This window comes from Carassius carassius, chromosome 14 (genome assembly GCF_963082965.1).
Source record: "Carassius carassius chromosome 14, fCarCar2.1, whole genome shotgun sequence".
Lineage (NCBI taxonomy): Eukaryota > Metazoa > Chordata > Actinopteri > Cypriniformes > Cyprinidae > Carassius > Carassius carassius.
Genome location: NC_081768.1, coordinates 13,444,562 through 13,466,036, shown reverse-complemented (window position 1 = coordinate 13,466,036; position 21,475 = coordinate 13,444,562). Strand labels below are relative to the sequence as shown.

The 21,475-nt window shown below is 37.0% G+C and overlaps 1 protein-coding gene and 1 pseudogene across 3 annotated transcripts in view; both read right to left on the bottom strand.

Moving 5' to 3' along the window:
* Nucleotides 1–21,475, bottom strand: part of kcnq5a (potassium voltage-gated channel, KQT-like subfamily, member 5a) — a 125,509-nt gene that overhangs the window by 33,157 nt on the left and 70,877 nt on the right. For all 3 annotated transcript variants that reach the window (XM_059566204.1, XM_059566205.1, XM_059566206.1), the window contains exon 2: nucleotides 1,575–1,665. In XM_059566204.1, the coding sequence (XP_059422187.1) occupies nucleotides 1,575–1,665 (91 nt within the window). The remainder of the gene's footprint in view (nucleotides 1–1,574; nucleotides 1,666–21,475) is intronic.
* On the bottom strand, nucleotides 4,102–4,218 carry LOC132157618 (5S ribosomal RNA; annotated as a pseudogene).

Sequence of the window (21,475 nt, the reverse complement as noted above, 5' to 3'; positions counted from 1 at the left end):
TTGTATATTCCTTATTTACTTGTTCTATTTTTTATTTTATTTTTTCCTGTGTTTTTGTTCTGTTACTGTTATTCTGTTACACAAATTCCTCATATGTGTAAACATGCCTGACAATAAAAGCTCATTCTATTCTATTCTATTAACCATGACCCCGTGTAATGGAAATCAGTAGGGAAGCATGACCTGGTCATCAGGTTCCTTAGGGGGCGAGAAGGTTAAATATTCCCATTTGAGCCTTTTCAGTCCGTTGAGCTGAAGTTCCTATCAATTAAAACTATGCTCCTGCTTGCACTGGCCTCCATCAAGAGGGTAGGGGACCTGCACACATTATCGGTCAACGATTTTTGCCTAGAGTTTGGGCTGGCTGACTCCCAGGTAATTCCGAGGCCCCGGCCCGGCTATGTGCCCAAGGTTCCCACTACTCCCTTCAGGGATCAGGTCTTGAGCCTGCAAGTGCTACCCCTGGAGGAAGCAGACCCAGCCATAGCTTTGCTTTGTCACGTCCAAGCCTTGAGATGCTACCTAAACTGGAAACAGAGCTTTAGGACCTCAGACCAGCTCTCTGTCTGTTACGGGGGGCAGCAGAAGGGGAAGGTCGTCTGTAAGCAGATGGGATGGCCCGCTGGATTGTGGATGCCTTCACCCAGGCTTATCAGGCATAGGGTGTGCCCTGCCCACTCAGGTTGCGAGCTCTCTCTACTAGAAGTGTTGCATCCTCCTGGTTGCTGGCTCATAGCACCTCACTGACAGATATTTGTGGAGCAGCATGCTGGGCGACCCCCAACATTTTTACTAGATTCTACAATCTTTGTGTGGAGCTGGTATCCTCCTGTGTTGAGAGCCCCCAATTTAGTGTCAGCTTGCTAAAACTGCTCCAGAGAGTATGTACTGTAGACCCTGTTGAGTTCCTCCATCCACTTGGCAGACAGACGTGGTGTAAGTGCTACCGAAACCTCCTTTGGGAAAGATGGGGTTTCTGCAGCATTCCTGTTCCAAGTGGAAAGGGTACATTTTCCCAGTGTTATCCAATCTCACTGAGTGGGTAGTGCTACAACAATGGTGACTGGTCTTCTTGTCAAGAGCCCCGGCCTACAACAAAAAGGGGCGCAGGAGGTTTGCACAGGACACTGGAAGGGCCAGCATCCATGGCACTTTGGAAGGGATCCCAATTCGTCGGTCACGGTGTGACTCATAGTGACCGACTGAAAGAGAATGTCTCGGTTATGTATGTAAACCTCGTTCCCTCGTCACCAATGAGCGGATGGGTTTCCAGCTCGGCTCCTCCTGGTATACGTTGCACTGGCTGCCTTTTTATGCTCACGCTGTGATCAGCAGCAACTGTATGCAATCAGTGCATGGCAATTTCTATTGGCTCATTAAGTTTACACTCGAAGTAGATTGGTCTCTCGAAGCGAGATCCCAATTTGTCGGTCATGATATGACGTATCCATTTCCTCCTTCAGGGAATGAGGGTTACATACATAACCAAGACGTTGTACACAGCAATTCATATTGACTCTTAGTGTTTCAGGTGGGTATTTTGTTTCTACATTCAGTAAGTTTGTGTGTCTCACCAGTATAAGGAGACAGTGATTGGAGAGGTCCATATGAGCAGGGATGGTGGAGAAAACAGAGAGAACGAGACAGCCAAACACCAAAGTGAACCTGCCAGGGAAGAAAAAATGAAAAACATTAGTTGAAGTAACTGAAGTAACTATATCCTGTTCTGTGTGACTTCAACTGTGAGATGAAACTGAAGGTTTCTTTGTTCTGATGTGAAAGCACCTTAACAAATCTCAGGGTGAACCCTGTAAAAGATCACAGACTAAATCTGAGAGCTTTCAGAGAGGCATTAGATCGCAATTGAATCCGGTGGTGCTTTTCTACAGCTCTTTTAGCAGCTGACCAGTAAACATAACAGCTTTTGAAGTACCTCAATGACACACTCACATAAAGAACTTCCCTAACAAATCATCACTTTCAGCATCATTAAAGCTCCAGAGTTTCACTAATGATGGATGTGTGTGTAACTGCACACACCAAACACCCTCTGGCTAATCTGCTATTGTTTGAGAGCTATTTACAGGAACATACAATACTTGTCGCTCTGGTGCAGTATGCTGTATCTGTCCTGTTGTTTCTCTATATTTTGCTCTCACCCTGTATAAACAGGCCATTAAGAACACTGGCCTGAGGTGGAGACCAGAGATTTACTTTTTATTTTCAGAAACAGATGCAGCTGTGTGAGACATGCAGCCATATGCTGTCCGAGTGAACTAGCAGACAACACTGTGTCTTCCATCAACTGCTGTCCTTATGTTTCCTGTCAATACATTGTGTCTGGGAGCCTGTTTTTTTTTTACATCCAGCACTGTTTTCTGTATTTTACCTTTAGCCTCCACCTCCTTCTTAATTGAAGGAACCATTTTCTGTAATTTTGTATATTATTATTATTTCTTTCCTATCTCAGGTCCACTTATAATTCGTTTCCTGCACCATAATTGTTCACATGACCATTGCTGACCCTCTCACTCTGACCCTTAGGCCCGTTTTGCCAGTGAAAGCAGCTTTTTGCAGCACATATACATATGTAAACATTAATACACAATTCTTACTTTGAGCATTTAGTGATTCTACATAGCTAATAGTGGGTTTCAACACAACACAACACAACACAACACAACACAACACAACACAGATCCTTTCTAAAATTAAAACTAAATATTCTTTTGAAAACAGCATTTTATATGAAATAGTAAAGAATGATGGAGCAAACTATTGCAGAGTGTTTTTACAACCACATCAAACAGAAGATGTTTCAGACGTGCACTCCATCTTCACTTCAGCGCCAGGCTCGATTCAAACGAGCGCAGAAATGGTACTGGGCTCACAGCCTTTATCATTTCATATCAACGCGTGAAAAACTAAGTGCATGCAATGTCGTGGTCAGTTTAGTCATGAAGTTACCAAAAAGGCGATTAAAGCTGCCTCAAAACTGCATGCATGTAATATGTTATATATGAGTCACATTTAGGATCATGTCACTGAAACAGTTTTCCAAACGGTCCTTGAGCATCCCAGTACTGTCTTCCAAAGCTAACACAGCCGATTCAAATAGTCAGTTTTACAGTATTACAATTTTTCTTGATTGCTAACACACAATTCATGAAACAATTCACAATTTTCTCACAACTATAAACACAATCTCACAACTAAACACCAGCTTGTGCAAACTTAGTTTAGTCAAAAACATGTTCTCTTTTGTCAGACTCAAACTTTGGCTTCAGATGATACACAAACCTGTCAAATACACAGACTATTTTCCTGTCTGGAGAACAATAGTGAGATCATTTAAAAACACTATTAAAAAAAACTCCTTTTGGGAAATAGGAATCCTTTTGCTAGTCAATGACTGTTACAGTATACGGCATAAATAGTGGGTTGCAAATACAGTAAAATTCAGCAATAACTTATGAAAAGTTTACTGTCATTGTGCAACTCTAAAGAGATCTTACAGTAAATGAAAAGCACTAAAAGAGAAAAGTTCAAAGGCCAAACAACTGAATATTCAGTAAACACAGTGGAATATGTTTGTTACTTTACAGAAATAAAATAAATAAATAATGAATGAATGAATAATAATAATAATAATAATAATTCATTACATTTATATAGCGCTTTTCTAGGCACTCAAAGCGCTTACATAGACAGGGGGTATCTCCTCAGCCACCACCAGTGTGCAGCATCCACCTGGATGATGCGACGGCAGCCATAGTGCGCCAGAACGCCCACCACACACCAGCTTACTGGTGGAGAGGAGACAGAGTGATGAAGCCAATCAGCAGATATGGGGATTGTTAGGAGGCCATGATGGTCAGAGATCAATGGGTGAATCTGGCCAGAATGCCGAGGTCACACCTCTACTCTTTTCGAAAGACACCCTGGGATTTTTACTGACCACAGAGAGTCAGGACCTCGGTTTAACGTCTCATCCAAAGGACGGTGCTTGTTGACAGTATAGTGTCCCCATCACTACACTGGGGCGCTAGGACCCACACAGACCACAGGGTGAGCACCCCCTGCTGGCCTCACTAGCACCTCTTCCAGCAGCAACCTAGTTTTCTCAAGAGGTCTCCCATCCAGGTACTGACCAGGCTCAGCCCTGCTTAGCTTCAGTGGGAAACCGGTCTTGGGCTCCAGGGTGATATGGCTGCCGGATATGAATGAATGAACGAATGAATGAATGAATGAATAATTCAATAAATACATTCATTCATTCTCTGTCAATTTGCATTACAGTATTGGTAGTATCCTTTTTTGTTATGGCAGTTTCGTAGCCTTCTGACAAAAGACTTCTCTGCCTCCCCCTAGTTAGTCGTCTCTCAGTTCTGCACAAATGCAGTACATGTAAGGACTACTTGGCAACAAATCAATTCAACAGTAATGAGTTTGAGGGTTTACAACGTGTGCTACAGTATTTACTGTACATAGAACAATGAAAGTTCCCTCATCTGAAGTACTGCTAGTATGTACTGTAATTATATTGTATGGATAAGTAGGACTGAAACCTTGTAGATGATCCTGTAGGCCAACTTCCCTCATGGTCAGTCCATGCAGAAAAACATGGTCAACATAGTGATTTGTATTTCATCCCCTTCATTTTTATTTTCCCCTCCTATTATTTGTTTCCCACTACCAGGATTCAGTTTCCAAAACTCATAATCGCTTGTGCTCCTGTGTATATCATCCTAAGATTCTGAGTAGTGTGTCATCAGTTTTGCTACTTCTTGTTCTCACGTGCATAAATGTGCTGTTTGAGTTCATTTTTTGATGCTTGAGTTGATTATATAGTAGTGTGTTTGTGTTTTCTGAATGAGAACATAGATGATGGCGTGTTTGTGTAGAGTTTTGCAAAAAAAAAAAAAAAACACTGAGCAAATGTATTATTCTAAATTATTTCAAACTGTAATAATATTTCACAATATCACTATATTAATTGTATTTTTGATCGAATAAATTTAGGTAAGCATTAGAGACTTTTTAAGAAATGTTTATTTAAGGGCATTGGAGTTTTTACAGTTTTATTTGAATATAAATGTATGCAAATTAGATTTGATAGCTCATTTATGACTGGCAATCCTCTATTTAACCCAGCGTAGTTTATACTATTGTTTCTGAATGCAACGATTGATTCCTAAATGATTCCTGAATGATCAATCTAGCTGTACACTTTCATTTGTAAACAGCAAGGCAGATCTTGTTGTCCATGATACATCCATTTTAATTCATGAAAAGACTCAAAAGTCTCTATATTTCCCTAAATTTTTGAATGATCATTCTATAATTATTAATGCAACAACACAAAGACATAACTAAGCATCATACATGCTGTAACAGATGAAGTGTAAAGAGTTTGGGATGTGTTTATTTATCAGTTGTGTATCTGTCTGTGATCAATGACAAACTAGTTGTGGAATTTGTATGTAAATGTGTTAACAGCTGTTATAACAGTTGTGCTGACAGCCCTCACCTGTTCCTCTGTCTTTCTTTCTCTTTTTGTCAGTGAGACACAGTCTGTCTGACCTACTCCTCACCCTTTTAGTGCTTGGCTAACACATGCACACCCACACAAACCAGACTTTTTCAGTTAGTGTGAGGGCTTCTGTGAATCTCATAACACTCCATAGTATTACAATCCCCAAAGACTGGATCGTGACAGAGTTTATGAGTCATTGCAGGATATAGCGCTTTCCATATCCTGGTGGTAATAGCAGACCACAACCATTATCCTCAAACCGGTGTCATGCTATTCAACTAGAACATGTTTATTGCATTTAAACATGCATACGGACACACACACACACACACACACACACACACACACACACGCACGCACGCACGCACGCACACACACACACACACACACACACACACACACACAATGTGCCTAAAAAAAAGTGCTTCTGCTACAATCATTACTGTAAACCAATAGACACACAAAACAGTAGCACTGATTCAAAACACTCCAATCCAATATTGAAAATGCTTCTGAGTCCAATATTGAAAATGATTCTATTTTGCACTCCTTTTTAATTTAACATTTGTTTTCATGACTAATTATATTGTCAGCATAAAAATTTGAGCAAAAAGTGAAAATGTACATGAAGTTTAGTTATATTTAGTTGATCCCTTTTGCTTAAATAACAGCAACACTCAAGTTGCATCACCTTCTCAACCTAGCACATGCACTGTACTTCAATTGAACCAAGAAAATTTGCTGACATAAATAATGTCAACGCATTCAAGTATAATTGAAAGCAATCATAGACTTTTGCATTGTACATGTACCCAGACACATTTTTTTAAAGACATTTGAGAGATTTCTCAGTCAGATGTGGGGGAAAATGAAAATACTGGACCGGTAAGAAATGACTTTTTTGAACAAACAGCTGCAGGTACCAGCACTCTGCTAAACGCTCAGGCCAGACAATGTGTCTTTTAGCATTCAGAGCCGTGTGGTCACAGCGCCAGGCTCCCAAAGACCCAGACATCTGAGCTTTCAAAGCTCTGAACCCCAGAGACCTCTTTTCAACAGCAAGACAAAACACACCACCACCTAACAATTCAGTGGCCTGTGCATGTGAATGTGCGAGAGAGTATCTGTATGCAAATGTCAGCTTGCAATTTTGTAATATTGCTGCTTTGAAATGCAACAGAGTGAGAAAATGAGGGAGAGAAAGGTTACAGTAGCATATAGTGGGCTGAACACCTGTTTCTGTTCGCCTCAGTGTCTGTGTGAGAGAGAGAAACTGTATGAGACTGTGTTGTTTCATTTGCTGTTTTGACTTTGAGAAGCATTCAGACAGACAATGATGATTTGGAATTTCAAATATTCCTCCATGAGCCAGGCCACCTGCAGTGTGTACTGTCTGATAAAAACATGACACGGTAGAGGACGGTGTTGCTGTCTACCACATCAAACACACAATCAACTTATGTAAAGAACAGCATATAATAAGACTGCTGATGAAAGCAACTAGGAAGAATTAAAAGACATGAAAATGATAGAAGAGGAGATCAGATGAGGCAAGAAGACAAGAAAAGTCTTTGCTTTCCTGACAAGATGAATACTATAATTCATTTTCCATTGGATTACATAATATAAAATATAGCATGAGTAATCCAGCATCGACAATACAATACAGCCTGTTGAGAGAGGAGAGTAGGTGAGAGGGTAGGATGAGATGAGCAGAAACTAGAATTTATGAGAAGAAATGAGATGAAAATGAGATAAGAGGAGAATCGAAGGGAAGAAATGGTGTGAGAAGATGCAACAAGATAGGAGAAGATTCAAGAGGATATGAGAAGAGATGCAAGAAGAGAAAATGCGAGATGCAAGATGGTGCATGTAGAGAAGAGAAGAGAAGATGCAAGTAGAGGAGAGAAGATGCAAGGAGAGAAGAGAAGATGTGAGAAGATGTAAGAAGATGTGAGAAGATGTGAGAAGATGTGAGAAGATGCAAGAAGATGCGAGAAGAGAAGAGAAGAGAAGAGAAGAGAAGAGAAGAGAAGAGAAGAGAAGAGAAGAGAAGAGAAGAGAAGAGAAGAGAAGAGAAGAGAAGAGAAGAGAAGAGATTGCGTTGGGATGTTTCTGTGTTTCAGATGGTTGTCTGCTTTGGATTTCAGCATTTGCGTTCCTGACAAGATGAACACGATAATTCATTTTCCATTGGATTAATATAAAATATAGCATGAGTAGTCCAGCATCCACAACACCATACAGCCTGAGTTATAATGGCTGCTCTGTGAATTATTGAATGGCTTGTACAAATAGCATGTGGACATCTGGCTCTGATTTGGCTTGAACCTCTAATGGTTCTCCTCAGTCTGAACAGGAAGGTCTGGACACTGGCTGCTGTTTCCACTGCAGCTGGAACAGAGCGTAAAACACAACTCAGACCTCTGACCAGAGCTTCATACGGGCCAAGGGTTAATGACAGCAATAACACACAATCAGGAGGTGGCACTGAATGTCCCTGCGGAGCCCTGACATCATGAAAGGCACTGGCTATTGATTGATGCCTCCACAATCAAATGGGCTTTTCATAGGTTACACAGGGGTCTGAATCATTTGCAAGCCAGACAGTGATATCATAGTATAATGATGAATTCAGATTCAGTCAGGTATTTTAGTGATTCTTAGGGTAACACCACTTTAAAGTTAAAGAACCGCTGAATTCTTTTTCACAAGGAGTTTGACTGACAAAACTAAAGCAGCAGGACCATACTAGCACCCTTGATTTTTGCAGCAATTGACAGTGAATTACTTTTAATCACAAATCCAGAGTTCAGGAGTATGAAAGTAAGAAAGAATGATGGATCAGCAGCAGACAGAGCGAAGGGAAAATGCTTGTATTACTTTCACTCCAGATGCTGAATATGTTTGTGTGAAAGTATGTACTTGTATTTATTTGATAACTGGACACTGACTGTATGATCAGTAATTATAATTGTTACTCTGTGCTAAATTAAAGATGTTTTTTCAGTCTGCTGCGTTCCTGAGCATTCCTCTGGCTGGCTGAATACAGGCCTGTCATGAATAATTAGGGCTGTCATCTAACACTGCATGTTGCTGTTCCAGGTTCAGTGAAGCCAGTTGTGAGAACGAAACATAGCCATAAAGTCCATCTGAGGCAGCTAGACAAAACTGACCATTACTGCATTGTGTGCACGATTCCCTTTAAAACTTAGATAGGTCATGACACAGCTTAATTTTGTTATCTTAACCCAATGCTGAACTGCTTCCTCTGAAAACTCTCAAAACTAGCACACTAGCATACAAGTCACGAGCAATTCAGAGAGCAGTTAGATTTTCTTTTCCTGACGGAAACACAAGTGCTCACAACTGCAACACGTCTTGTTTTCTGTCAGCTGCTCAGAAGAGTTTGTACAATCACTGTACCATTCAGGGCCAATCACAATTCAGTATGCAAACAGATGCAAGACAGAAGACCAAAGTACAATTCAACAAACAGTATAATGACTTCATCACTCTTGTTTCTTGAATGCTCAACATTTGGTTCTGTTCTAACAGTCTGAACAGTTGAAAGTCAATGGGAGATTTTTTAAAAACAGAAATCTGTTCTTTTGTAAGTAAGGCTGAACTAATTGTAGAAGTTTTAAACTTGGGTTAGGGATTTAGAACAAAACCAGATTAACTGAGGAATATCAATATAATGCAACCATGGGTGCACTATAAAAAGAACACAGGCCAGTCAGGCGTATGCTTAGAGTTGGCAGGAAAAGACAAGTTTGTTGGAGTTTAATTGTTCTCAAATTGCACTGGGGATTTTTAATTAACTTCGTTAACTGCCAGCAAACAGACTATACGGCTATTTGAGGTGGCAGTGTGCAGAGCTGATCAAAGATGAAGCCTAATAATAGCTCACTAAGGTTTGAGAGAAGTTATAATGTGGCTGGCTGAATGCATGCAGGCCTCCAGAGAGTGTGAATACAGAGCAGCGTGAGGCTGGATGTCTTTTATTCAAATCAATGTAAACACACGACATTGCAACAACAAGAACAAATACACAAACTACTTTATATTCATGTACGACCAGTGTGAATCAAGCTTCATAAATTAATTTCTTTGATCTACTGTTCTTCCAGCAGCAACTGCTGAGCATATTTGAGGATTTGAGAACAAGGACAACTACATAGATGCATATCAAAGAGAAAAACAGGGATCCACCTTCAAATAACAGAACAGATATTCATTGTCATACCTTTGACCACCAAAAAGTACATCTTGTACAAAGTTTTTAAATATATATGGGATGCATTTCACAGCAGTTCGCCTCCACAAAATCTATCCCAGCACTTCAGAGTTGTGTGTGTATGTGTATATATATATGAAGAGTTTTGTTCCAAAACACGATAAACGCCATTAAAAAAAAAAAAAAGGTTTCTGCCAAAGTGAGTATTGTTTCTGGTCAGTGTTGAAAAGTCAATTTTTCATTTTATGCAAAATGCAATATTCACAGAGATTTTAGGTATTGTTTTCTCCCTTTTTTCCCAAACTGCGACAAGTGCCAGTCTCCCTTTTTTTGCAGAATGCGATATATCCGCACAACCAATCACAGTGCACCATTCCACGCACTCTAGACAGTAATGCTGGTGCTCTGAATACACTCTTCATCTTAGTTTTACTCCTCTACTTTGTACTTTATGATCAACAAACAAGGGCTGCACGATAAATCGCATGTGATTGTCATCCGCATCTCATTAGTAAAGCCGGTTCTGTGATTAATAGTACCGGTAAATCTCCATCACGTGCTTTTAGATGTAACAACATTTAATACACAGAGCCGTAGTTCACTGAAAAGCTGCGCTATATCACATTCATTAGATGAATCGCATTCAATTATGAACGTGATATTGCGTAGCTTGTCAGTGTTAGTGTTTTTTTTAATGCCATTTATGTTTTTGTTAATACAGCACATAGCACTAGTCAAATGAATGAATGTAACATGGCAAAGATGAATGCACTTTTGGAAGTTGAATGTAAGAAATTTCTGTGGTCTAATGTGATCTTGTTGTTCATGTTCTTGTTCAGGATGAAAATTTATTTTATTGCTGTAATTAATTTATAGCATTAACAAGATGACCCGTTGAATTCCTTTTTGAAGCGATTACTGATGGATGTATTTTTAGTCCACTGCCTGTATATAAGTATTGATTATGATATAATATAATTAGTATTGACCAAGTTCAGAGGCTGTCAAAAAAGAATACAAATTTATAATAAATCTTTGAAAATCAGAACCTGGATTTTAATTATTAATGTTATTATAACCTAAAGATGCTTTGTGAAAGTTTGAAACAGAATATAGTGGTTTTCATCTAGCAATTTCTCTTTGTAAAGAAATTACATTTTTAATAATTTTAACTTTTCTGACAAATTTTTCTGTAAATCTGTTCCTATCTACACTGTTCGGAGTAACCCTCAGTATTACCTTGTTTAATATCATATGATACATATCATATGTGTTGTTTAATTTTTCATGTTGTTTTGCATGATTAGAAAGTTGCACAATTATAAATAATAGTAACAAAACTATGTTTCTGTTCTTTAGAAAGTACATTTAAAGATAACTGCTCCCAAAAATATAGCACCGTTTACAGAATACAACTAATATTATATCAGAGATAACAGACAATAACACTGAACACACCTGAAACTGTATAAGGTGAGAAATGATGGTGTTTTTAACATGAGGTTGAGTCTAATCAGACATGGTGCTGTCCAGGGTCCTGAAGCTGATCACATAATGCCACTGCTGCATCAATATGATGTTCTGGCTACAACACACAGAGGCGAATCAGGTTCATGACCTTCTGTTAAAATTGAAAGGCTACCAGATAATTATAGAAAAGAACATGGTATGTCAAAATATCCATTGTTAACATTAAAACGTATTCTGGGTTCACTTTGATTTACATAAATAGTTCAATAGTCCATAGAGTTATCAATTAAACATATCCTTACTAAACATAAGTATATTTTATAATATACAATATAATATCTCTATATTCTACATTCTAAGCAAGTACACTAGTGCATGTGTGTAGGTCCCAAAGTAGTTTTTTTTCAAGAGCTTTGAGACCCTCGCCCCACTACAACTCCCCCCAGCACTTTTACAGAGGGGGGCAGTTCACTAATCACTTCCTTATAGACAAATAAAACAAAATGTAAGCTCATAAAGTTCATACAGCATCATCGTAACTGCAGCCTCCCAGACACCACAGCGGTTGGGTTTCTTTTTAAGCCTCACTTCATCGGGGAGGAGGGTGGAGGTGAGGATGAGCTATGCTGTTCCTCCCCGTTCTGCCTCCAGCAGTTTGTCTTGAGGAGGACAGGGAGCAGGAACAGACAGGATGTTCGCCTACCAAAAGCCTACTAACTAATCCCGCTGTTTATACAATCCACTCAGAAGTCTTACAAGGCTGATCGGCTAGATGAAACACTCTGTTTCATTTCTAAGCAACTACTTAACAAAACACAACGCAGCCATAGGCATCCAAAGCCCTGAGAGCATCCAGCTAAAGTTCACTAAATTGAATGGAAACACTTAATCATTTAATTAATACAAAATAATAATTTATAATAATTCATTTAAATTACCATTCGCTGAGATTATGATGGTCATTACTAAATCATGCCTTTACATTGTATGTATATTCTTGCTGTAAAGGCAAGGCAAATAAAATACATGATACACTTTAGCCTTTATTTCTTTGAGCTATTATCTTTTGGGAAGTTACCCTTTAAAAGTGTGTGGTTGATTTTTTTCTCTTCTGCTCACCAAAGCTATGTTTTGATAAAAAAAAAACACAATTTAAAAAGGTTTATTATAAACAATAGTCCTCATTTAAATAATTTTGACATTTAAATAGTTTAAAATGTAAAATGTGTTGCAAGGTTGGGGGTTCGATTCCCCGGGAACACATGATAGGTAAAAATTGATAGCCTGAATGCACTGTAAGTCGCTTTGGATAAAAGCGTCTGCTAAATGCATAATTTTTTTTTTGTTGTTGTTTTTTTTTAATAACCTTTATATATTTTTATATATTGTAAAATGTTATTTATTCATGTAATGCCAAACTGAATTTTCAGCAGTCATGGTGATCAAGAATCATTTATTATTATCAATTTTTGTTACTTTTTTATTACTTTTTTTTCAGGATTATTTTTATTAATATAGTGTTAAAACCAATAGCATTATATTTAAAATTATTTTTGTTTTTAAAATTTTAGAATTCTTCAATTTATTACAAAAAATAATAGTATTAATTTATTTTTTTAAACTTACTGTATGTTACTGCAACTTTTGAATGTTAGTATACAAATAAATTACCATCATTTTAGAGTATCCAAACTCTTTCAGCAAATATAAAATAATATAGCAAAAGCCATTAAAATGATGTCATCTGGGTATGCACAAAATTTTCTTTTTTAGACTTGTAAAGCATCAGATTTCTGTAAAATATAATTTGGTACAGAAGCTGTAAGATGCAACTGTTAGGTAGACAAATAGAGCTATCCTATAATGCTTCTTCGAGCACAAGAAGGAGCAACGAAAAAGTACACAAAGGAGAGTTAGTGTAATGATTCTTATGTGTATTCAACGTCACCATCGTGGCTGGGGAACGGCGCCAAATTTCCATGATGCAGTATAGCTTGGCTTTGAAGGTGTGGGCCAGGAGACATTTTGCTCACGCTCTTTCTCTCCCTCCCTCTGTCTTTTCCTTTCCTTTCCCTTTTGGGTACCATTAGGAGAAGTGGGAGGAATCGCACAAGCTCTTTTCCATGTGATGAGCACAAATCCTGCACTAACAGGATCCAGACCTGGGGAAGCTGGTGAGCTCTAGCACTTGACAGGGTTCATAAACGCTCCTGGCATAGAAGGAAACAGCAGCAGGTTCTCATCAAACACCTCAGCCTGTCTCATTCTCTCTCTTTCTTTCTGCTCTACAGTTGCTGGTGCTAACCAGCTTGTGTCCTACGATGCAAACTATCACACAAAGACAAAGAAAAAACAATATGGGGTAAAAAAAAAAACACGTGGAGACCTGAGTGGAATGATCTACTCACTTCTCAAAGTAATCTCAAGAGATGTTTAGTCTGGCAATGTTTCTTATCAACATAAATTTAAAAGAATTGTGAAAAGTGTGCACTTCAAGCGATGCACTGTAAATGGCTATCATTTATATTCTTCTCCATTTTTAACCTTCTTAACTTTAAATGGTTCTGTAGTAATGAATATATACATTTTTAAATATATATTTGTATTTATTATAAATAAAAATGCAGTAATGGTCATAATACTTATATTATATTTATTTAAAAATAAATAAAAATATAAAATAAAAATAAATAAAATAAAGTAAATTAAAAAATATATATTTATTAATTCTTAAAAAATCCTAAAATTTACTTTTAGAATTTTTGAAACTTAAAATAAAATAAAGCTCATAAATGCTGTATGCTGAACGCTATTCGTTTGTAAGATAAAAGTGTCTGTCAAATGCTTAAATGTATACAATATTTAGCAAAATGCTGTTTTGTTGTTAATGGAGTAAAGCATTTCACAACGAAGGATATCAACTTCTCATGTATTGTAACTTTGTAACTTTGTAACTTTGTAAATATACATGTAATGAGACGAAAGAACAGATGCTGAGGTTAAAGCCAAGACTTCAAGCACTGAGCCATGAAGAGATAACAGTGACTGCTACTGTGCTGTGAAGAAAGACCACATCAGTCTGGAAAGCTCAAATATACCTGTCCTCAAGCACCCATTTACTGAGACTCACTCCACTCTTCAGACGTTCTCTAGACTGTCCTTCTTTTTATCAGCCTTAAATTTCATTGCCTCTGTGTTCTATGGCTGCTCTTCACAGCTCTTGACCAATGCTATTAAAAAAGAAAATACAAAATTGAAACCATATAAAATATTAAATCAAGCTGATTTAAAAGGAAAGAATATATTGTATACAGTATATATAAATAATAAATATATAAAAATCATTTACTGTAGGCAAACAAGTGGTGAAGGATAGCTTAGAAAAGAAGAGCTGCTATTCGCCAATCTTCTATTGCTCAATAAGACTTCAGACAGATGAAAATTTTCATCATTTACAAACACTTTGAACTCATTCACCCCAGAAAGTTCAACCACACCATGAAATCCCACACTCACTGTTGGCGGTCCCGCTCCACTAGCTCCATTAAACACACAAACACACTCAAACACAAATGTTCACAGGAAAGACTCTGTCACGGCTGGCTGTGTGGTGTTGACACGCTTCCTCTGGTTGACAAAGGTAAATTAGAATGGGAGACAAGAAATAATACAGGAAGAACTTGAGACATGCTTCATGGAAGGATAAGAGGAGTGAAAGAGTCATTACAGCTTAAGTGAAGCTAATGTATGTTCAAGAAGGAAAATTTTCACTTACACACACACACTCTGTTTTTAGGGTAAGATGGTACAGTCAACAATTCCAGCTCTGGGTGGACAGATTGAAAACATCTGATAAGAAACTCTTGATATCTAGTTCAAAGAACACCGTTAAACCTCTGAAAATTGCTCTTAATGTTCCGTCAGAAAAGCTGTTTATATTGAGGCCTGTCACTTACTGTCACAGTTAAATGCTTTAATTGGTGGTAATTAATTATTTAATAAGCAATTAATAGGAATTTTTCCACCTAAACAGAACAGCCGGGTTCCTGAAAGATTATATATATATATATATATATTATATATAGAGAGAGAGAGATAGAGAGAGAGATAGAGTGAGAAGGACTACGGATCAAAATGTTGGAGTTGGTAAGATTTATCTATTTATTTTTTTAAAGTAGATTCTTTTGTTCATCAAGGATGCTTTTATTTGATCAAAAAATACAGTAAAACAGTAATATTGTGAAATATTATAAAACAACGTTTTTCTATTTTAATGTATTTTTAAAATGTAATTTAATCTTGTAATCTGTTCTTTTAAAAAAATGTGGTGTTTCTTCATTTTTTTGATATATTTGATAAATAGAAAGTTAAAAAGAGCAGATTTTAACAAATTATAATAATGTAACATTTTTACCTTCCATTTTTTGATAAATTTAAAGCAAACTGAATAATAAATAAATAAACAAATAAATAAATACAATTATTAATTTCTTTAACCAAAAATCCAATCACCCCAAACTTTCTAATGGTAGTGTATATACTTTGCATATATGCAGCATATAACATAAAGAATACTTAAAATATGTGGCAAATTAATAGTGTCAGCTGACTTTGAAAGCTGCCTAAGATTATAATCTCTGTCTCACTTTCTTTTCCTCCAAATGCAATTTTGTCCCTGGAGGGCCCTCACACTTTACTAATGCATGGGGTCACTGCAAAACCCACTAAAGTGTTCTCCACAGCTTGCTTTAATTGGACTGTTTACAAGCAGTGTGCCGAAACTCTATTGTAGACTTGGGGTTAATTTTCACCCCGGCTGCAGCAGTAAATCTGCCGCATCAGAGGGGTATTTTCATCACTGGAGAAACCACAAGCATCATAAGGACACATGAAAAGCTGGTTGGGTAACAGCAAAACTATATTGACACCAAATTGTATTAACATGGGAAGATTATGGCAGAATTGTCTAAAACTAAAACAGCTGATGAGATTTTTCCAGCTTTATCTGCACGTAAAAGAGTTTCCATTCAGTACCAGAGTGACAGAACACACACACACACACACACTCTCTCAGTTCCAGACATATGTCTATACAAACGCTCACATCTTCTACCTCTGGCTTTTTATGGCATTAATGATATTTTGAGGGAAAGCATATGGGCCAAATCTGTCAAGCTTTTATTGACATTGTCCATGTAAGGATACAGTAGCCAGGGAGCCTGTCTATCCAAGTTCTCTCGCTCCATCTCATACACACGCACACACACCTCTCTCTTTTGGAGCATAAAAACTGTATCATTCTGAAAGGGTTACTACTCTTCCCCCGACTTGCAGTGCAAGTAGTTCACGGTTGACGTATGGTGTAATGGCTTGTGAATGTGTACGAAGCAGCAGATCTTGTGTCAGTAATGGTATCACAATTTAGTGCAGCCCATAATTTTTTTATCATTTTATAAGATAAATAAATAATATTTAATTTTCACTGTAGGATTCCATTGTAGCCTATATAGGCTAAAACTATACATTATTAATGTAAATCTGAGTTTATAACTCAAACAGCACATGCAGTGGGCTGTAACTTGCTCCCTGTTCCCTGAGGAATAAAACAGAAATGTGTAATGTAAATCTGACAAGTAAATGCATGGTTAGCTGACACCCTAACCTCTCTGCACAACCATAATCTAGGTGTAGAAAGATCTGTCATCCTAACAGTGCTACACAGGATCCTGCTGAACAGGGAGTAAGCAACGTCAGTACAGCATTTCAAATATTACACGGCTCTCTGGAATACTCCAAATGGTCAACTGTGGCATTCCGCCGTCAGATATTTTTGTATTATGACCAATAAAAAGCATATTTGATGGTTGTTTTGGGCAACCAATTTCCTACAAAGTGCTGGTTTAATGTCCACTTTGCATTTTGATCCTGATCGCCCAGTCAGAGTTCATTTTGTTAAAATGACTGAATAACTGAACATTATCTCTTGCTTATTCGATCTGTGTCATGTTTATGGTTTTTCCTCTGTCTGCAGGTAAAGAAGGTAGGTAGGTTGCCAGCAGATGTTAGTTTTTGCTCTCTTCTTTGAATCCTTAAAAAAAACTGTGCTGGGGAAAAGTGGTGTTAAATCAAGAGGGCTGCAGGTGCATGTTTCTGTCTCTAGTGAAAAAGATTCAGCACCATCCACAGGAAAAATAAAAATACACATATGTGTACATATACATATGTGTGTGCGTGTGTGTGTGTGTATTTGTAATTTCATCCGGTTTTTTTTAAGTTAAATTACCTGGGCTATAAATCCTATATGAATTTAATAGATCTAAACTGTGACTTTATTGTCAACAACTATCTATTTTTATGATGATACATGATCAAAGATGCTAATATGATTTTACAGTTTGAATAGAACTTGACTGAAACCATGTATTATGTTCCATATAAATGTACAGGCCAAGTGTTTTCTTATCCCACCAAAGCCACTCACTACTTGTGAAGTGTTAACTTTGGACCCTAAGAGAAACAAAACTGAGAACTCAATTAAGTGTCAATTAAGTGTTCTGTTGAATAGAACCCACTGAGAATTAAAACTGCATTTTTGGAAGAGACAAATACCTCAAATGAAATACGAGATAAGTAGAGCAGGTGGGTTTTATGCAACTGCTCTAGGTTTGGTCATAAGCATAAAAGAGGTACCAGCACAAATAGCACATAATTAATAACGGAACTGGTTATGCAACATGCTGGTCTTGCTTTATAGACCGGGTGATATAATGGATAATGTTATGCAATGTTTGTTAACAGAGAAGACTAGACAAGAAGAGATGCCCTTGGGGAGGGAAAATAAATATCTGTAGAATATATGAAACAAGAGAAAGAATTCTTTCTCATGGAAGTGGCGAGAAAAACAATTGAAATTGTCTGAAATAAGGTTTGGCACAGGAGGGGAACATAAGACAGGTGGTTTAAATGGAATAACATAATCCTCAAAGGGTTAGGAAGAAGAGAGAAGACAATGGAAGAGAAAGAGGAAAGTGAAATGAGACATTCACTGCTAAATGAGTAGTTCACTGAAGTATGGCATAATCTACCTGCTGGGCATGGAAATAGAGTGGAAGATAAAGTAGCTTCTATCAGGACTAAAATTACTATACCGCAGCTCTTTTGCTGCAGGATTAATAGGGTTATATCTCTGGCTAGACCAGACCATAGCACCCTACTCTATCTGGGACTTCAATGTCCTAACGGGAGACACTGTGATATCTCCACAGATACCTGACTGCTTTTATCAGTCTCTACAAATCAAAATAAAAAAATATTATTAAATAATAATTATTAAAATATTAGTTATGGTTTGTTTATGGTTTATTCCTTTTTTGTGTTGTAAACAACGACATGTGGTTTGAAATCCGATTAAAATGACATTTTGAATGCATCTTATGTGAACGCATATGTAACATCACATCAAACATTATACTGTCAGAGAATGTGTCCAAATATCATTTAACCTCATACACTGGACTATGATATTCACTATGCAGAAAATAAGCTAACACACTTGTTAGATTGCAGTACAAAAGCACAGCACTTCCAGCACCTTACGTAAAAAGCAGCTCACAATCAAACAGTGTGGGCTGATTTGAAATTACAAGTAATAACAGTGACTCCTCAGGGTTCAGTCATTAGTGCAACTGTGGCTTTTTCCAACATGCTGAATGCTTGAATTTCTCATTAACATCTGTACCTCCTGCAAAACACAATGAACCTGAAGCTCATTCAGAAGCAAGGAATTAATTTAATGGAGCTTATTTATAACAGGTCCCATATTACTATCAATATCACTGAACCCAGAATAATGCAATTAGCAGAGCGAGACACAGGAAGCAGAACCCCTATGCAGTGTTCACTGCTCACTGCACACAATATTTTATATAATACACAATATAATATTATATAGAAATTAATATTACAAACTAAAAAACATATACAAATATTTATCCTAAGAAATTAATCCATTAATGTCTGTTCTGATAAAGAAAAAAAAAGTGAATTGGTCGACTGTAATGGCAGAATAACCTATGAAGTACACTTTTCAGGGTATAAATGGGCGATTGGACAGCACACAGAGAGACAGGCAGGAAATTATCTGTGAGATCCTCACAGGATGCTGACTCAAGTATTAAGTGTAGGCACAATTGGTTGAAGAATATATAGCGTGTCTGTTTCTGGTGTGTGGCAGAACGTCCCTCCATATTTCTGTGAGCTTTATTAACGGAATAGTACAGCAGTGTCAGACCGATGCTGACTACATCTTTTATATGCTGATCTCCACAGAGGCAATACCCCATCAGCCCCCAAAATAGCAGCAGGGTCATCCATCATCCAGAGAAGAGGAAACTCTTTTATCCTGCAGAGAAGCAGTGAAAAACGGCAAAAAATAAATAAATAAATAAAAAAATTAAATCTATCTATCTGTCTATCTATCTACAGTATCTATCTATCTATCTATCTATCTATCTATCTATCTATCTATCTATCTATCTATCTATCTATCTATCTATCTATCTATCTATCTAATGTGCTAGAAGTGTAAATTGAAATGACAGTCCTGGTTAGGTTTATTAAATATGTGAGAAAGTAATTGTGACACTTGCCTTGCTCACTAATTAGATGCAGTCACCACTGATTAGGTCTACATATACAAGAATATATAAATTTAATATAAATGTAGGAAATTCCATTACAGATTAATGGAAATCTACACTGAAGATGACAAAGACTAGTCCCCCTATAGTCTAGTGAGGTCTATGTGTGTATGTGTTGCCAACTCATTTAAGGTTAATTTTGAAAATCGAGCTCTGACTCCACAACTAAACCTGGAAATGTAGGCAGCCCCTGACTAATAAGAGTCTTTTTATAGTTTTTCCTAGGTCTGAGATGTGTGCTGAATGCAGCTGATCTTTCAGTTTCATTGCAGGAGACGATACATTTTGAACTCCAGCTGACAGAAGGAGAAAGTGTGATAGGCTGCAAGATGAATGTACTGGGCAGATTGAAGACAAAAACATAGATAGCCTCAGGGGACCATGCAGTCACTTGGATAATATCCAGAAGTACAATGTGTAATAATGAAAACATAAAAAAGTACAATTATTCATGACTATTAAAATTACACAGAACACAGAATTTGAATCGAAAAGATTCACAGATAAATTCGATGCAATTCAGTTCTGCATTCTGCATATCATTTAAATATTCAAATAATTTTCTCAGAATTTTGAAGATGGTGTTGACATTTCATGGTTTTGACACAGGAAATATTAACATTAGGATTTGAAATATTGTTAAACCATAAAAATGACCATAGCCTGTCTGACAATGATGTACTCTGCAGATGTGGAATGTGGCAAGGGGGTCGTTCAGAGTGACAGCTCCCCCAATATACCCTGATTTTTTACATAAAAAAAAAAATTATATATATATATATATATATATATATATATATATATATATATATATATATATATATATATATATATATATATATATATATATATATATATATATATATGTATATACTGTTTTAGATGTAGTGGAAAGAAATTAAGTGTCAAGTGAAAATAAGTGTCATAGATTTGTCATAGAATTAAATTCAAAGGGATAATTGTGATAAATACATTCTATTATGAATCCCCATGACATTTAGGAATATTTTCATTTTTAAACCTTATAGCAGTTTACAATTGCTGGATGTTTTCTCCCTTGTCTCAAGAATCAGTGTATCATCAAAACTACACTTACAGCAGTTATCTTTATGAATGCAATTTCATTCAATTTTTTTATTGTACATTCATTCATCAAATAGTAATACTGCATCCCAATTGTTTCCTCAAGGCAAGTTCTCTATTTAATTCTAAATGACGCACAAGCCTCTAATATTGCTCGTCTTACCAATTCCCAATACAATCTCACATCTTGTAGTCCTGAATACACATCACATATCTGGCATCGGGTCAGGTGGGAATAGGAAAATGTAAATAACTTAGCAATCAGAGGGCCTCAGTGAGAGAGAATGGAATGGAAAAAACGACATCCACTTGTCATGGCTTTTAAAAGCAAATCAGAATTAAAGATGTCAGGGGAAATAAATCTTTCCCCATTTTCCAGTCATTCCATCTCAGTAAGATAAGAACAGCTGGCAAATTAACCTCAGAGTGAACACAGCCATCTGATAG